General features: G+C 46.7%; 1 protein-coding gene across 1 annotated transcript in view; it reads left to right on the plus strand.

Annotated features, from left to right (window-relative positions):
• Window positions 1–15,891, plus strand: part of dlgap1a (discs, large homolog-associated protein 1a) — a gene marked incomplete at its 3' end in the record, with an annotated part of 124,620 nt that overhangs the window by 50,848 nt on the left and 57,881 nt on the right. Inside the window, exon 4 of the mRNA XM_079244090.1 lies at window positions 2,165–2,447. Coding sequence (XP_079100216.1) covers window positions 2,165–2,447 — 283 coding nt within the window. The remainder of the gene's footprint in view (window positions 1–2,164; window positions 2,448–15,891) is intronic.

Consider the following 15,891-nt stretch of genomic DNA (forward strand, 5'->3'; position numbering starts at 1 on the left):
ATACGTACAAACCCACACCCATACACACATACATACATACTCACACCCATACACACACACATACATACTCACACCCATACACACATACATACAAACCCACACCCATACACACATACATACATACTCACACCCATACACACACATACATACTCACACCCATACACACATACATACATACATACATACTCACACCCATACACACATTAATATATACTCACACACATACTCAGACATATATACATACTCACACCCCTAAACACACACATACATACATACCCACACCCATACACACATACATACATACTCACACCCATACACACACACATACATACTCACACCCATACACACATACATACAAACCCACACCCATACACACAAACGTACAAACCCACACCCATACACACATACATACAAACCCACACCCATACACACATACATACATACTCACACCCATACACACATACATACATACTCACACCCATACACACACATACATACTCACACCCATACACACATACATACATACTCACACCCATACACACATACATACATACTCACACCCATACACACATACATACATACTCACACCCATACACACATACATACATACTCACACCCATACACACACATACATACTCACACCCATACACATATACATACAAACCCACACCCATACACACATACATACATACTCACACCCATACACACATACATACATACTCACACCCATACACACACATACATACTCACACCCATACACACATACATACATACTCACACCCATACACACATACATACATACTCACACCCATACACACATACATACATACTCACACCCATACACACACATACATACTCACACCCATACACACATACATACATACATACATACCCACACCCATACACACATTTATATATATTCACACACATACATACACAAAAACACCAAAAAGCGGAACAGATGAAAGGTCCACCTTTTCCCCTTCTGTTAGTACAAAGACGTACAAGTACATTATCCAATGTTTACATCTGATAAAAGTCGACTTAGAAATCAGACAACTTGAAGTTTGTGCAAAAACAAATTGTAGTGAATTTCTCATGTTGAAATTGTGACTATGTTTTCCCTCGGCTGATTGTCTCCATGTGCATTACAACCTAAAATGACAGCTGATCTACAAACCCATCAAACTTTTAATCCCATTTATCTGGAGTTTCACATCATGATAGAAGTTATTTTAGATATACATACATGTAGATTTCCACATGTTTATACCTTTTTACTTGAGATGTGTTTTCTTGAGGCTTTTTAATGTTTAATGAAAGAAATGAGGAGTTTATATTTAATAACACTATTCACACTACCAGTCCACCACGATGTCCTCTGTTTGATTTTCTGCTTGCGTTGTTCTCACTCTCATATGTAAATCGCTACGGATACGTGTCTGCTACATGACTGTAGAATAGAATAGAATAGAATAGAATAGAATGGAATAGAATACTTATCAATTGCCATTGGGAAATTTGCCCTCTGTTTTCAGCTCATCGTAGATATCAGGGAGCAGTTGGGGGTTAGGGGCCTTACTCAAGGACCCAGCTGGGTCCACCTTCATTGCAAGGTTTTCAATCTGGGCTTGCCAGGCCTGGGTCCATCTTTTTAAACTCTCATTCAACATAATGTGTATAGTAAAGTTATGTACATAATGTATATATACCCACTTTATTCTAACATTAAACTAAAATTTAGAATTTTATTTTCTTTTACATTTACATTTAATTGAAAGTATATTAAATTTAGTGTTATAACATTCTGGAACATGATTTCCATGTTATTTAACACCAGACCTGTAAATCTGCAGTCACTTTCTGTAATCATTACTATTTTCCCACATTTAAAAAGTGTAATGTGAACAAAATGTTTTTCACAGTGCCGGTGAAAAGTGATGATCAATCTGACCTCGCCCTCCTCAGCATGAACTGAAGATCAATATTTTTCTTGGAAGTTTGTCCATGTGTGAGGATGTTTCTGTGAGAAGCCTTTCCTGCTCCAGCGGGGCTTTTCAGCAGCATCCTGCTGACCTGCATGCATCACTGCCTCTGATCTGTCCGATGCTCTGCAGTGTCGGTCTTTACCTTAAACTCTTGGTGTGTTCTCCTCTCCCAGCAGCTCAGTGAGGTGGAAGTGAACGGGCAGATTGAGCAGGTCTGTGAGCAGGTTTACAGTGAGATGCAGTCGCAGGCCATGGAGGCTGCCATGGACAGTCTGGAGACCATGGACACCCTGCCCATGCCGGGCTGTTTCCGAATGCGAAGCCACAGCTACGTGAGAGCGATTGATCAGGGATGCGCTGGGGAGGAGGAAGGTGAAGGAGGGAGGCCGCTGCTGCTGCTGCCATCCTCACCACCGCGCACTTCCGCCACCACGGTCAGGACCATCCAGAGTAGCACAGGTAAGGTTGCTGTTCAGTCTGGACAGTTTCCATTTCAGGGAGCAGGAGGAGAAAAGTGTTCTGTGTTCCTCCAACTGCTGGTGAGGAGATCAAAACCTCACATTTTTCTCCTGACCCCGGGTTCCTTTGCACATCTCTGAGTAGACGAAAATGTCAAACCAGCGTACTCCTCACTGTGTTCTTCATTCTAGTCCTGAGCAGGATGGTGTGAAACACCATCTCTCCCAGTTTGTGACTGTGAGCAACCAGTCCACATGACTGGAGAAGAAAATAAATGCCTAAGTATCAGACGGTGGTGTTAACGGAGACAAGTCTTCCTCCTTCTCTAACCTTGCTGAGAGTCAGTCACTGGTCGGCCAAACACCACCCAGGAAGCCAGCAAACAAAACTCACATGGTCTCTTGCTCGGTGTAAATTCATTAACAGGCACAATAGTTATCAGTAGATGTGGAGTTCAGGGAGTACGAAGACACAACCAGAGAAAGGGACAGTCTTATAGGATGCATTCACATCACGGTAGTCCGCTACACTCGGTCCGATTGGGGACTCGGTCCGGTTGGGGACTCGGTCCGATTGGGGACTCGGTCCGGTTTGGGACTCGGTCCGGTTGGGGACTCGGTCCGATTGGGGACTCGGTCCGGTTGGGGACTCGGTCCGGTTGGGGACTCGGTCCGGTTGGGGACTCGGTCCGATTGGGGACTCGGTCCATTTGGGGACTTGGGGACTTGGTCCGATTGGGGACTCGGTCCAGTTGGGGACTCGGTCCGATTGGGGACTTGGTCCGATTGGGGACTCGGTCCGGTTGGGGACTCGGTCCGATCGGGGACTCGGTCCGGTTGGGGACTCGGTCCGATTGGGGACTCGGTCCGGTTGGGGACTCGGTCCGGTTGGGGACTTGGCTCAGCTATGGGGAGGGTTGTATCCATGCGGACCAAGATCGTCCACGCTGCACTTTGGTCACTTTTAAGACCGGCGTGAAGAAGAAAACTCTGTTTCCTCCACCTGCCAGTTAAACATGGAGACCAAACTATGGCTGTTTGGGTTTTTATTGTGTCTTATGCAGGAATACTGCAGAAATACACTGCAACAATGGACGCAGCCCAGGTCATTGCAAGAACCCCATCCACCTATCACACCCCCCCCTGTCCTGCAGCAGCTCCACAGGCTCCCCTCCACTTATCGCATTCACTCCACGAGCCGACTGTTCACTTACAAGGCCATCCATAACCTCGCCCTCCCTACCTTTCTCACCTCCACATCTATACAACAGTCCGTTCTTTCAGATCCTCCACCGTCCCCCAAGCCCGTCTGGCTACCATGGGGAGCCGAGCAATCAGCTGCTCTTCCTCGCATCTCTGGAACTCGCTCCCTCGATCTTCATAACTCTGACAGTTGTTCAAATCCAAACTGTAAACACATCAGTTCAAACTGGCATTTTCTATGTAACATTTCACACTGTCTCTGATGATCATTGTTTTATGAATCTTTTATTTATGTGTGTTTTTATTGAGCTACTCTTATAAAGTGAACTTGAGTGTCCAGTAAGGCGCCCACAAATAAAACGTATTATTATTATTATTATTATTATTATTATTATTACCATTTATTTATTATCATTATTATTTATATATTTATTTATTATTTATTGGTCCACTTGAAATGGGCGAGACCTGTGTTTGTAGCCAGAACCAGTCTGCATCTTTGGTCTGAATCAGAATTGGTTTGGTACATTCACATCACATCACTTAGCCGAGCAAACGGACTCGGATTTTATTTAAAAGGCGAATGTGAATGTGCCCGGAGACTGAGCGCCGGCCCCTCCTTTTCTGTTTTTCTAACAAACATCCAAATGTACTTTGAAATACACATGCATCACCAGAACTCCATTCCTCTAAAGGAAATCATTCTTAGCTCAGTCCAGCGAAATAGTCATCAAACAAGTATGTTGTTAGCCTGCTCCCTTAATGGGAAACACCCCATGCATTCTCAGGCTTGTGTGTGTGTGTGTGTGTGTGTATGTGTACATTAGTTCATCAGAAGGTCAGAGTAAAGTGTGTGTCCTAAACTAACCTATGTGTACAAAGCTAAAGTAAAGATAAGTGGTTAGTGATGTTTGGTCTGCTGTAAACGACCCAGAGAAGCCAGCTCTGGTCCACTCCCAGCTAGGGGTCTGGGTTCGGGTCTCACTCCTCAACCACGAGAAGCATCAAGACGAAGGAAGTGAGACTGCATTTGGCTAGGAGGGAAAACCAGCGGCATGTGTTCAGAAAAACGTTCTGCACATCACGGTGAATTAGGAGCCTCAACAGTCCTGTACGGGTCCAATTTTACCGACCTGCACAAACCTGTAAGGACGATTACACAACTTGCCTGCAATAAACAAATATTCACCTGCACATGAAATTTTATCTGTGGTTTTTACTAGTTAAGTCATTACAAGCTGTTTGTGGAATTGTTGCATGACTCTGCCCAGGACTGCACTGTGTGGCTCCATGTTGGATAATTACTGCTGGGGAAGCAGGAAGATCTCCTCTGGGCTCGGCCATCATGGAAGCCGGTTTTATTCTTCATCAGTGGTTAGTGGTTGGGGGGATTTTCTGCTCGGAGCCGGCAGTTCTCCTGACTTTGTGATGTTTTCCTGGTGGTTTGGTCCACAAGAGTTAAGTGCAGTTTGAACTCAAACCAAAGCAAAGGAAGGTGTGGAATGTTCCAGAAGCCCCTGTTCATCTGGAGCGAGTGTCCTGGACCATCCTGGGGGGGGAACTGTCCCCTAAACGTCCTCTGCTTGGACTTACAGCACATCCACTGAACATGAAATTCTATGGAAAGGGAGGTTGATCATCATCATCATCATCATCGTCGAAGCCTTTAAGTCAGGGGTGTCAAACTGCAGTCCTGGAGGGCCAGTATCCTGCAGGTTTTTGTAGTCTCTGTGCTCCAACACACACCTGAACGACACTCAAACAGGCTGCTGGATCCATTGATTTGAATCAGCTGTGTTAGTGGAGGGAAACAACAAAAACCTGCCGGATTCCGGCCCTCGAGGACTGGATTCTGACACGCCTGCTTTAAGTGGTCTGTGGCAGAAACCGATATGGTTTGGTTTCTACATTTGGTGAAAGTTTAATCTCCACTGGCAGTTTGTTCCACTTGTTTGCAGCGTAACAGCTAAATGCTGCTTCTCCATGTTTAGTCTGGACTCGGGTCTGGACTAGTTGACCTGAGTCTTTGGAACAAATAGCTCTGCTTAGTTTATAATCTCTGATTGTATCACAGATGTATTCTGGTCCAGAACCATTCTGGGATTTGTAAAAAAATCAGGTTTTGAAATCTATCCTGTGACCAACTGGAAACCAGTATAAACTGGAAACCAGTCTAAAGATTTCAAAACTGGTGTGATGTGTTCAGATCTCTTAGTCCCAGTTATAGCTCCAGCAGCAACATCTGGATGCGCTGCAGATGTTTAATGCTCTTTTAAAGAAGTCCTGTAAAAACACTGTTACAGTAATCCAGTCTGCTGGAGATGAATACATGGAGGAGTTTCTACTGGTCTTAATGGGAGACTAAACTTTTCATCCTGTTGATGTTTCTGATGGTAAAAAGCTTCTTAGTGAAGCTTTTATGCTGAAAGTCAGATCTGAGTCCATCAACCCTCCAAGGTTCCAGACCTGATCGGTCAATTCATAGACCTGAACCAGTTAAGGACCAGTCCAGAAAATCCAGCCCAGTTTTCCAGCTGTCCAACAGAATTCTGTGATCTACAGGATCAAATGCAGCACTGAGATCCAGCAGAACCAGAACTGACACCAGAATCCATATTCAACCTGATATCATTTAAGACGTTGACCAGAGCCGTTTCAGGTCTGTGATGAGGTTGAAAGTCGGACTGGATTTTATCAAGATTTCCACTTTCATTTAAGAAGTCATGAAGCTGATTGAACACAACTTTCTCGGTTATCTTGGATATAAAAGAGAGGTTAGAGACGGGTCTGTAGTTGTTCATTGCAGAGGCATCCAGAGTCCTTTTAATAAAGGCTTAATAGCAGCTATCTTTAGAGACTTGGGAAAAATACCTGATGCCAGTGAACTGTTGACAATAATTGGGAGATCGTTTTCTACAGAGGTAAAAATTACTTGGTATCATGTCCAAAGAGCATGTTGTTGATTTCAGATGCAAAACTGTTTCTTGTGGAATTTTTAGTCGTATTAAATTCTGACATATCAGAGTTTTTCAAAGTTTTGGACACAGGCTAGCTTTCTTGTTTGAATATGTGACATTAATATTTTGTCGAATTGTTTTAATTTTTTCCCTAAAAAAAGTGAGTAAATTCATTGTATTTCTCAGTGGAGAGGAGGTCTGGGCTGAACTGTTTAGGAGGATTTGTAAGTTTTTCTATCATATCAAACAGAGTGCGGGAATTGTTTGCATTCTTGTTAATCATGTGAGATAGATACCGCTGCACTTGTTCTTTCATTAATGAACCTCTTCCTAACAGAGAAGCAGGATGTTTGAACATTCTGGGTGATCAGTAAATACAGATACAGAAATGGTCTGATAAAGCCAAATCAGAAACCGCAACAGAGGAAATATCAACACCTTTAGAAATAACCAGGTCTAGAATGTGACTTCGAATGTGGGTTGGTTCTTTTCCATGTTGCCTTAAACCAAACATGTGCAATACAGAAGAAAAGTCTTTGGCAATACCATCTGTTAAATTATCTATGTGAATATTAAAATCACCTGATGAGAAAGTGATTAAAATCAGAAGAGCTGACAATAATTCAGAACATTTGCACAGAGCTCTGTAAATAAAAGATTTTAGGAAAGCCTTTTGAAATAAGATATTCAAAAGTAGTAAAATCACCAAATGAAATCTCTTTACCCTGGAAAAAAAAATCTTTAAATAAAGCAGCTTCTCCTCCTCCTTTTCTCCCGTTTTGACATTTATTATAAACTAAAGTGAGGAGGTGCTGTTTCATTAAGTACAGCAGCACTTGTACCTTCTGTCAGCCATGTTTCTGTCAGAAAAAGAAAATCTAAACTTTGAGAAATGATGAAGTCATTTACTAAGAGTGACTTATTGGACAGAGATCTAGTATTTAGTAAAGCTTTATGGAGTTTAAGCTGGTCTCTGTTGTATGCTGACTTGTACACGGCACACTTGTCGCATCAGGTAAAGACCCGGCAACTAATCAGGAGCCAGGATCTGACCAAACACTGTTCGTGATTCTCCCGGGCAACAGGCAATGCTGAGACTTCAAGGTTCAACACTATTAATTTAGCCATGAGGGACTCCGCAGATCTAAGGTGCCACCAGGCACCAACTCCTCACACGACTTCCCCCACCCTGTAAACACCCCCTCTGTTAAAAGCAAACACTTTGTAGGAAGACATGCAAAAAAACGTAAACCACTGCAAGACAAACCCACTCAACATGCACAGGAAAAACTGTGCAAATGTTCAATATTACAGGAAGGCAAGATGTTACTGCAGGTGGAAGTCTTTAGGAGTGGCTTGTCCTTTGGCCACAGCCAGAGCCCAGGCAGCAGGTTAAAACACACAAAGAAGAAGAAGCTGATACTAGCCGGACTGCCTCCCTCCGACCAGTACAAAAAAAAAAGTCTATACCAATCACTCCGCTTGCGGGAACCTCTGATGACATCACGGCTAGAGGGGAATACCCCACGGTGTCCTGGTGCTCCTTCGCCCCACCTATGAGGATGTAAAAAGGGGAATTACTGCCGATCGTGTGGGGCACTCAGCATTCTTAAGCTGCATTAACTCCGCAGGAAGAATGATTGTTCCTTTGACTGACGGCACCACAGCATTTCAGGGTCTCAACCCAAATCACCGCTGTCCTCCAGTGCAAGCTGGTCAATGTCCTCTGCTGACTGTCCGATGATTGCGGGAAGCTGCAGAGTGTAAAGCAGGAGCAACACAATGATGGCCAACCTTGCTATTCAACCCTCAGGCCAACATCGGTCCCTTTAGGTGATACTTAGCAGGCGTTGATCTCTCCAATCTCTAGGTTGTCCGTCACAGTCCTGTTGGTCCCCACTCCTCCCGCCGGTCCCCGTTCCACCTGCCGTCCATTGGTGATTTCCTCTCCGGCACCTCCGATACCTCCGCCTGCTGTCTCTCAGGTTGGCCCGGCCTTGTCACAGCACTGCGTTGGTTCTGTCGCTCCTCTAGAGCGCCGAACAATTCTCCCAAAGATTAGGAAGGTCTCCAGTCCTCTGCCAATGTCCTTTAAACTCTGATGAGTCCTCCTTATGTTCCTGTTGATCTCCTGAGTACCTGATTGTTCACAGCTGCAGCCACTAATGAGTCAATGTGTCCACAGTACTCAGGGTTACACACACAATACAACAATATGCCATGTCCCAAATCCCCCCGTGACACACTTAACAGATTGGAAAGATTCATCCTACACGTTAACGGCTTTCCATTCCTTCTTTTTTTAGCTAATTCAGGAATCCTACTGGGTCCCGGCTTTTTCTGAGAACAGCTGTCAGTAGTAGGTCTAATACAGCAGGGACCCTGAACGCATCATGGTACGTTATCTTTGTTTTGAACTCTGCTACTACTTTGTGAACATCCTGCACATCGTCCATGCTCTGCTCTGCCAGGACAGATGATCTAAGAGGAGGACAGGGAGGAGGAGGGATGGCCTTTGTTTCTTAACAGATGAGGGTCGTTGGGGTCCAGACTGGGACAGAGACATCTTCTGGAGACCTTGGGTGATGTGGAGAAGTGGATCTGATGAGGGAGGAGAGCTGGGTGTTGTTTGCCTCTCTTCTATGTCCTTGGCTCTTATCTCTGTGTTCATGTTTGGGTTTGCTGTTCCAACAGCATGATGCAGACGAGCACCAAGTAATCTGGATCCAGATAGATCTGGATGCACTTCGTCAGGTCTGAAACGTTCCTTACAGTTCCAAAAGATGTTAAAGTTATCGATGAACTTTATCCCACGAGCTATACATGCAGTGATAGCCATGTGTTCAGACCTAGAAATCTGCTGAAAACTTTGATTCCTTTCCCCGCTGTAGGATCGGGGCCTGAAATGACAACATGGCGTCTCCAGAGTGACATATTTCCTCCAACAGCAGAGACAATTCTTTCTTCAGGATCTCAGAGCCAGTTTTCCTCCTCAGAATATCATGAGACCCCATGTGGACGATGATCTTCATGCCATCTGGATGTGAAGACAGAATGGTCTATGTTACGGCCCATGGCCAGACATCTAGCTCATCATTCCAACCATCGTCACCTGGGGGATCTGAAACACCTGGCTTACTTCCTGGAGCTCCCCTCAGGCTGATGTGTGCTGGATGTTGATTGGCCGGACCTTCTACTGCGCACCCGAATAAAGGGTGTCACCAACCTTCGTTCCTGGCAGCTGTGTTTTGGTTAAGCCTTGGGTTGAGCTGGGTTGGTGCCAGTTTTGGTTTATACTTTTGTTATCGGGTTTGTTTGGTTGTTTTCTGATCTTTGATGCGTTTAGGGACTACTGGGTCCAAAAATAAAGCCTTCATTTCCACATTTTCCTGGTTTTCTTTTGTTAATGTTGCCACCCCTGTTTACCCCTGGACAAACTCCATTGAGGGTCGTAACAATGGACAAGATCTCTATCAGTTCCTTGACTGATGTATCAGAAAAAGTTCTATTTTCTGTCTTTGCCATTCTCACATGCTGCATTATGGAGTCCCCAGTCAGGATCGGATCCATTCCTTTCTTAGTGGGGTTGGTGATGGTGTCTCTAGTTGTCCTGGTTGTGGACTTTTGACCTCTCCTCATAGCCCTTGACTGCGTTTTGGGACCATTTCTCACTGTCTTTTTAACATCCATTTTACTTGGAGTCAACAGATCATATCTTATGCAGTGAGATTTCAGGTGGTAGAGTGAGTGCTGGAGCTTTAACTTTTCTGCTGGATTTACCTTTGCGACGGATAAAATCAGACCAAGTTCTGGCTGGGGTTGATGACTTTGGTCTGGCACCAACATGGTTCCAGTAGAGGAGACCATCCAGTCTGACCATCCGGTTTAGGATCTTCCTCAGCTGTTATGTCATGTGGAAAAATCCATGGAAGTGTGTCAGCCAGATCTGAAGCAGGAGGCTCCACATCTGATGTGATCCCACGTAAAAAATAATTTGAGGTAGTCCGTTTGAAGTCTCAACAGTTTGAACAGAGTCAATAAATTCCTCATTTACACAAATTCCTTGCAGTGTTTTAATCCTCTTCTCAAGCTCTGTTATCCTCAAAGAAAGTTGCTCACACTCTGTGCAGCTCACTGATACAGGATTGGGAGACATTCCACTTGTGATCCGAAGGCAAACAGTAAGATTTCTCAAAAGCAAAAATATAGTTCCTGTTTTTTATACGTGACCATCAGTCTTTGTTTCAATTCTTGCCAGTGAATATATAGAAAAAGAAAAGCTTTAAAATGACAGGAGAAAAGAAAGCAAAGCAGGAAGTAGTTTTGAGTAGCGGAAGACAACTTGTTAGAATTTACCTTATTGTTCTTTTATTTTACCAAAAGATAACAAATGAATAAAACTCATGTTAAGGAGTTTTCATGGGACATTTATGGTGTTGGCAAATGGAATCATGCAGAATAATCGTCATCTGAATGACGTTCCGGAAACTCTGCAGCGTTGAAGTCAAGCTGTCTCAAAGACCAAATTCCCCCACATGCTCTCTACTGTCTCCACGTCCCAGTCTGGTAAAACGTCTCCGCATCCCTGTCTGGCAAAACGTCCCAGTGTGGTGAAAAGGTCTCCACCTCCCAGTCTGGCAAAATGTCCCAGTGTGGTGAAAAGGTCTCCACCTCCCAGTCTGGCAAAATGTCCCAGTGTGGTGAAAAGGTCTCCACGTCCCAGTCTGGCAAAATGTCCCAGTGTGGTGAAAAGGTCTCCACCTCCCAGTCTGGCAAAATGTCCCAGTGTGGTGAAAAGGTCTCCACGTCCCAGTCTGGCAAAATGTCCCAGTGTGGTGAAAAGGTCTCCACCTCCCAGTCTGGCAAAATGTCCCAGTGTGGTGAAAAGGTCTCTGCTTCCCCGTCTGGCAAAACCTCCCTGCGTCCCAGTCTGGAAAAATGTCCCAGTCTGGTAAAAATGTCTCCACGTCCCAGTCTGGAAAAACGTCCCTGCGTCCCAGTCTGGAAAAATGTCCCAGTCTGGTAAAAATGTCTCCACGTCCCAGTCTGGCGAAAACGTCTCTGCTTCCCAGTCTGGCGAAAGCGTCTCTGCTTCCCAGTCTGGAAAAACATCCCTGCGTCCCAGTCTGGAAAAACGTCCTGGACTGGCAAAACGTCCCAGTCTGGAAAAATGTCCCAGTCTGGTAAAAATGTCTCCACGTCCCAGTCTGGCGAAAACGTCTCTGGGTCCCAGTCTGGCGAAAACGTCCCAGTATGGCAAAACGTCCCTGCGTCCCAGTCTGGCAAAACGTCCCAGTCTGGCAAAACGTCCCAGTATGGCAAAACGTCCCAGTATAGCAGAATGTCCCAGTCTGGCAAAACGTCCCAGTCTGGCAAAACGTCCCAGTATGGCAAAACGTCCCAGTATAGCAGAATGTCCCAGTCTGGCAAAACGTCCCAGTCTGGCAAAACGTCCCAGTATGGCAAAACGTCCCAGTATAGCAGAATGTCCCAGTATGGCAAAACGTCCCAGTCTGGCAAAACGTCTCTGCGTCCCAGTCTGGCAAAACGTCCCAGTCTGGCAAAACGTCCCAGTATGGCAAAACGTCCCAGTATAGCAGAATGTCCCAGTCTGGCAAAACGTCCCAGTATGGCAAAACGTCCCAGTATAGCAGAATGTCCCAGTATGGCAAAACGTCCCAGTATAGCAGAATGTCCCAGTATGGCAAAACGTCCCAGTCTGGAAAAATGTTCCAGTCTGGTAAAAATGTCTCCACGTCCCAGTCTGGCGAAAACGTCTCTGGGTCCCAGTCTGGCGAAAACGTCCCAGTCTGGCAAAACGTTCCTGCGTCCTAGTCTGGCAAAACGTCCCAGTCTGGCAAAACGTCCCAGTCTGGCAAAACGTCCCTGCGTCCCAGTCTGGCAAAATGTCCCAGTGTGTTGAAAAAGGTCTCCACGTCCCAGTCTGGCAAAACGTTCCTGCGTCCTAGTCTGGCAAAACGTCCCAGTCTGGCAAAACGTCCCAGTCTGGCAAAACGTCCCTGCGTCCCAGTCTGGCAAAATGTCCCAGTGTGTTGAAAAAGGTCTCCACGTCCCAGTCTGGCAAAATGTCCCAGTCTGGCAAAACGTCTCCGTGTCCCAGTCTGGAAAAACATCCCTGCGTCCCAGTCTGGGAAAAACGTCCTGGTCTGGCAAAATGTCCCAGTCTGGCAAAATGTCTCTGCATCCCAGTCTGGAAAAATGTCCCAGTCTGGAAAAATGTCTCCACGTCCCAGTCTGGTAAAACGTCTCTGCTTCCCCGTCTGGCAAAATGTCGCAGTCTGGTAAAACGTCTCTGCATCCCTGTCTGGCAAAACGTCCCAGTCTGGCAAAACGTCCCAGTGTGGTGAAAAGGTCTCCACGTCCCAATCTGGCAAAATGTCCCAGTGTGGTGAAAAGGTCTCCACGTCCCAATCTGGCAAAATGTCCCAGTGTGGTGAAAAGGTCTCCACCTCCCAGTCTGGCAAAATGTCCCAGTGTGGTGAAAAGGTCTCCACGTCCCAGTCTGGCAAAATGTCCCAGTGTGGTGAAAAGGTCTCCACGTCCCAGTCTGGAAAAATGTCCCAGTGTGGTGAAAAGGTCTCCACCTCCCAGTCTGGCAAAATGTCCCAGTGTGGTGAAAAGGTCTCCACCTCCCAGTCTGGCAAAATGTCCCAGTGTGGTGAAAAGGTCTCCACCTCCCAGTCTGGCAAAATGTCCCAGTGTGGTGAAAAGGTCTCCACCTCCCAGTCTGGCAAAATGTCCCAGTCTGGTAAAAATGTCTCCACGTCCCAGTCTGGCAAAACGTCCCTGCGTCCCAGTCTGGAAAAATGTCCCAGTCTGGTAAAAATGTCTCCACGTCCCAGTCTGGAAAAACATCCCTGTGTCCCAGTCTGGAAAAACGTCCTGGACTGGCAAAACGTCCCAGTCTGGCAAAACGTCTCTGGGTCCCGTTCTGGAAAAATGTCCCAGTCTGGTAAAAACCTCTCCACGTCCCAGTCTGGCGAAAACGTCTCTGGGTCCCAGTCTGGCGAAAACGTCTCTGCATCGCAGTCTGGCAAAACGTCTCTGTGTCCCAGTCTGGCAAAACGTCCCAGTCTGGCAAAACGTCCCAGTATGGCAAAACGTCCCAGTATAGCAGAATGTCCCAGTATGGCAAAACGTCCCAGTCTGGAAAAATGTTCCAGTCTGGTAAAAATGTCTCCACGTCCCAGTCTGGCGAAAACGTCTCTGGGTCCCAGTCTGGCGAAAACATCCCAGTCTGGCGAAGACGTCCCAGTCTGGCAAAACGTCCCTGCGTCCCAGTCTGGCAAAACCTCCCAGTCTGGCAAAACGTCCCTGCGTCCCAGTCTGGCAAAATGTCCCAGTGTGTTGAAAAAGGTCTCCACGTCCCAGTATGGCAAAATGTCCCAGTGTGTTGAAAAAGGTCTCCACGTCCCAGTCTGGCAAAATGTCCCAGTCTGGCAAAACGTCCCTGCGTCCCAGTCTGGGAAAAACGTCCTGGTCTGGCAAAATGTCCCAGTTTGGCAAAATGTCCCTGCATCCCAGTCTGGCAAAATGTCCCAGTGTGGTGAAAAGGTCTCCACGTCCCAGTCTGGCAAAATGTCCCAGTGTGGTGAAAAGGTCTCCACGTCCCAGTCTGGCAAAATGTCCCAGTGTGGTGAAAAGGTCTCCACCTCCCAGTCTGGAAAAATGTCCCAGTGTGGTGAAAAGGTCTCTGCTTCCCCGTCTGGCAAAACATCCCTGCGTCCCAGTCTGGAAAAATGTCCCAGTCTGGTAAAAATGTCTCCACCTCCCAGTCTGGCAAAACGTCCCTGCGTCCCAGTCTGGAAAAATGTCCCAGTCTGGTAAAAACCTCTCCACGTCCCAGTCTGGCGAAAACGTCTCTGGGTCCCAGTCTGGCGAAAACGTCTCTGCATCGCAGTCTGGCAAAACGTCCCAGTATGGCAAAACGTCCCAGTATAGCAGAATGTCCCAGTATGGCAAAACGTCCCAGTCTGGAAAAATGTTCCAGTCTGGTAAAAATGTCTCCACGTCCCAGTCTGGCGAAAACGTCTCTGGGTCCCAGTCTGGCGAAAACGTCCCAGTATGGCAAAACGTCCCTGCGTCCCAGTCTGGCAAAACGTCCCAGTCTGGCAAAACGTCCCTGCGTCCCAGTCTGGCAAAATGTCCCAGTCTGGCAAAATGTCTCCGTGTCCCAGTCTGGCAAAATGTCCCAGTCTGGCAAAACGTCCCTGCGTCCCAGTCTGGCAAAATGTCCCAGTCTGGTAAAAATGTCTCCACGTCCCAGTCTGGCAAAACGTCCCTGCGTCCCAGTCTGGAAAAATGTCCCAGTCTGGTAAAAACCTCTCCACGTCCCAGTCTGGCGAAAACGTCTCTGGGTCCCAGTCTGGCGAAAACGTCTCTGCATCGCAGTCTGGCAAAACGTCCCAGTATGGCAAAACGTCCCAGTATAGCAGAATGTCCCAGTATGGCAAAACGTCCCAGTCTGGAAAAATGTTCCAGTCTGGTAAAAATGTCTCCACGTCCCAGTCTGGCGAAAACGTCTCTGGGTCCCAGTCTGGCGAAAACGTCCCAGTATGGCAAAACGTCCCTGCGTCCCAGTCTGGCAAAACGTCCCAGTCTGGCAAAACGTCCCTGCGTCCCAGTCTGGCAAAATGTCCCAGTGTGTTGAAAAAGGTCTCCACGTCCCAGTCTGGCAAAATGTCCCAGTCTGGCAAAATGTCTCCGTGTCCCAGTCTGGAAAAACATCCCTGCGTCCCAGTCTGGGAAAAACGTCCTGGTCTGGCAAAATGTCCCAGTCTGGCAAAATGTCCCTGCATCCCAGTCTGGCAAAACCTCCCAGTCTGGCAAAACGTCCCTGCGTCCCAGTCTGGCAAAATGTCCCAGTGTGTTGAAAAAGGTCTCCACGTCCCAGTCTGGCAAAATGTCCCAGTGTGTTGAAAAAGGTCTCCACGTCCCAGTCTGGCAAAATGTCCCAGTCTGGCAAAACGTCCCTGCGTCCCAGTCTGGGAAAAACGTCCTGGTCTGGCAAAATGTCCCAGTTTGGCAAAATGTCTCTGCATCCCAGTCTGGAAAAATGTCCCAGTCTGGAAAAATGTCTCCACGTTCCAGTCTGGCGAAAACGTCTCTGCTTCCCCGTCTGGCAAAATGTCGCAGTTTGGTAAAACGTCTCCGCATCCCTGTCTGGCAAAACGTCCCAGTCTGGCAAAACGTCCCAGTGTGGTGAAAAGGTCTCCACGTCCCAGTCTGGCAAAATGTCCCAGTGTGGTGAAAAGGTCTCCACGT

Source organism: Telmatherina bonti (assembly GCF_933228915.1).
Source record: "Telmatherina bonti genome assembly, chromosome: 7".
Lineage (NCBI taxonomy): Eukaryota > Metazoa > Chordata > Actinopteri > Atheriniformes > Telmatherinidae > Telmatherina > Telmatherina bonti.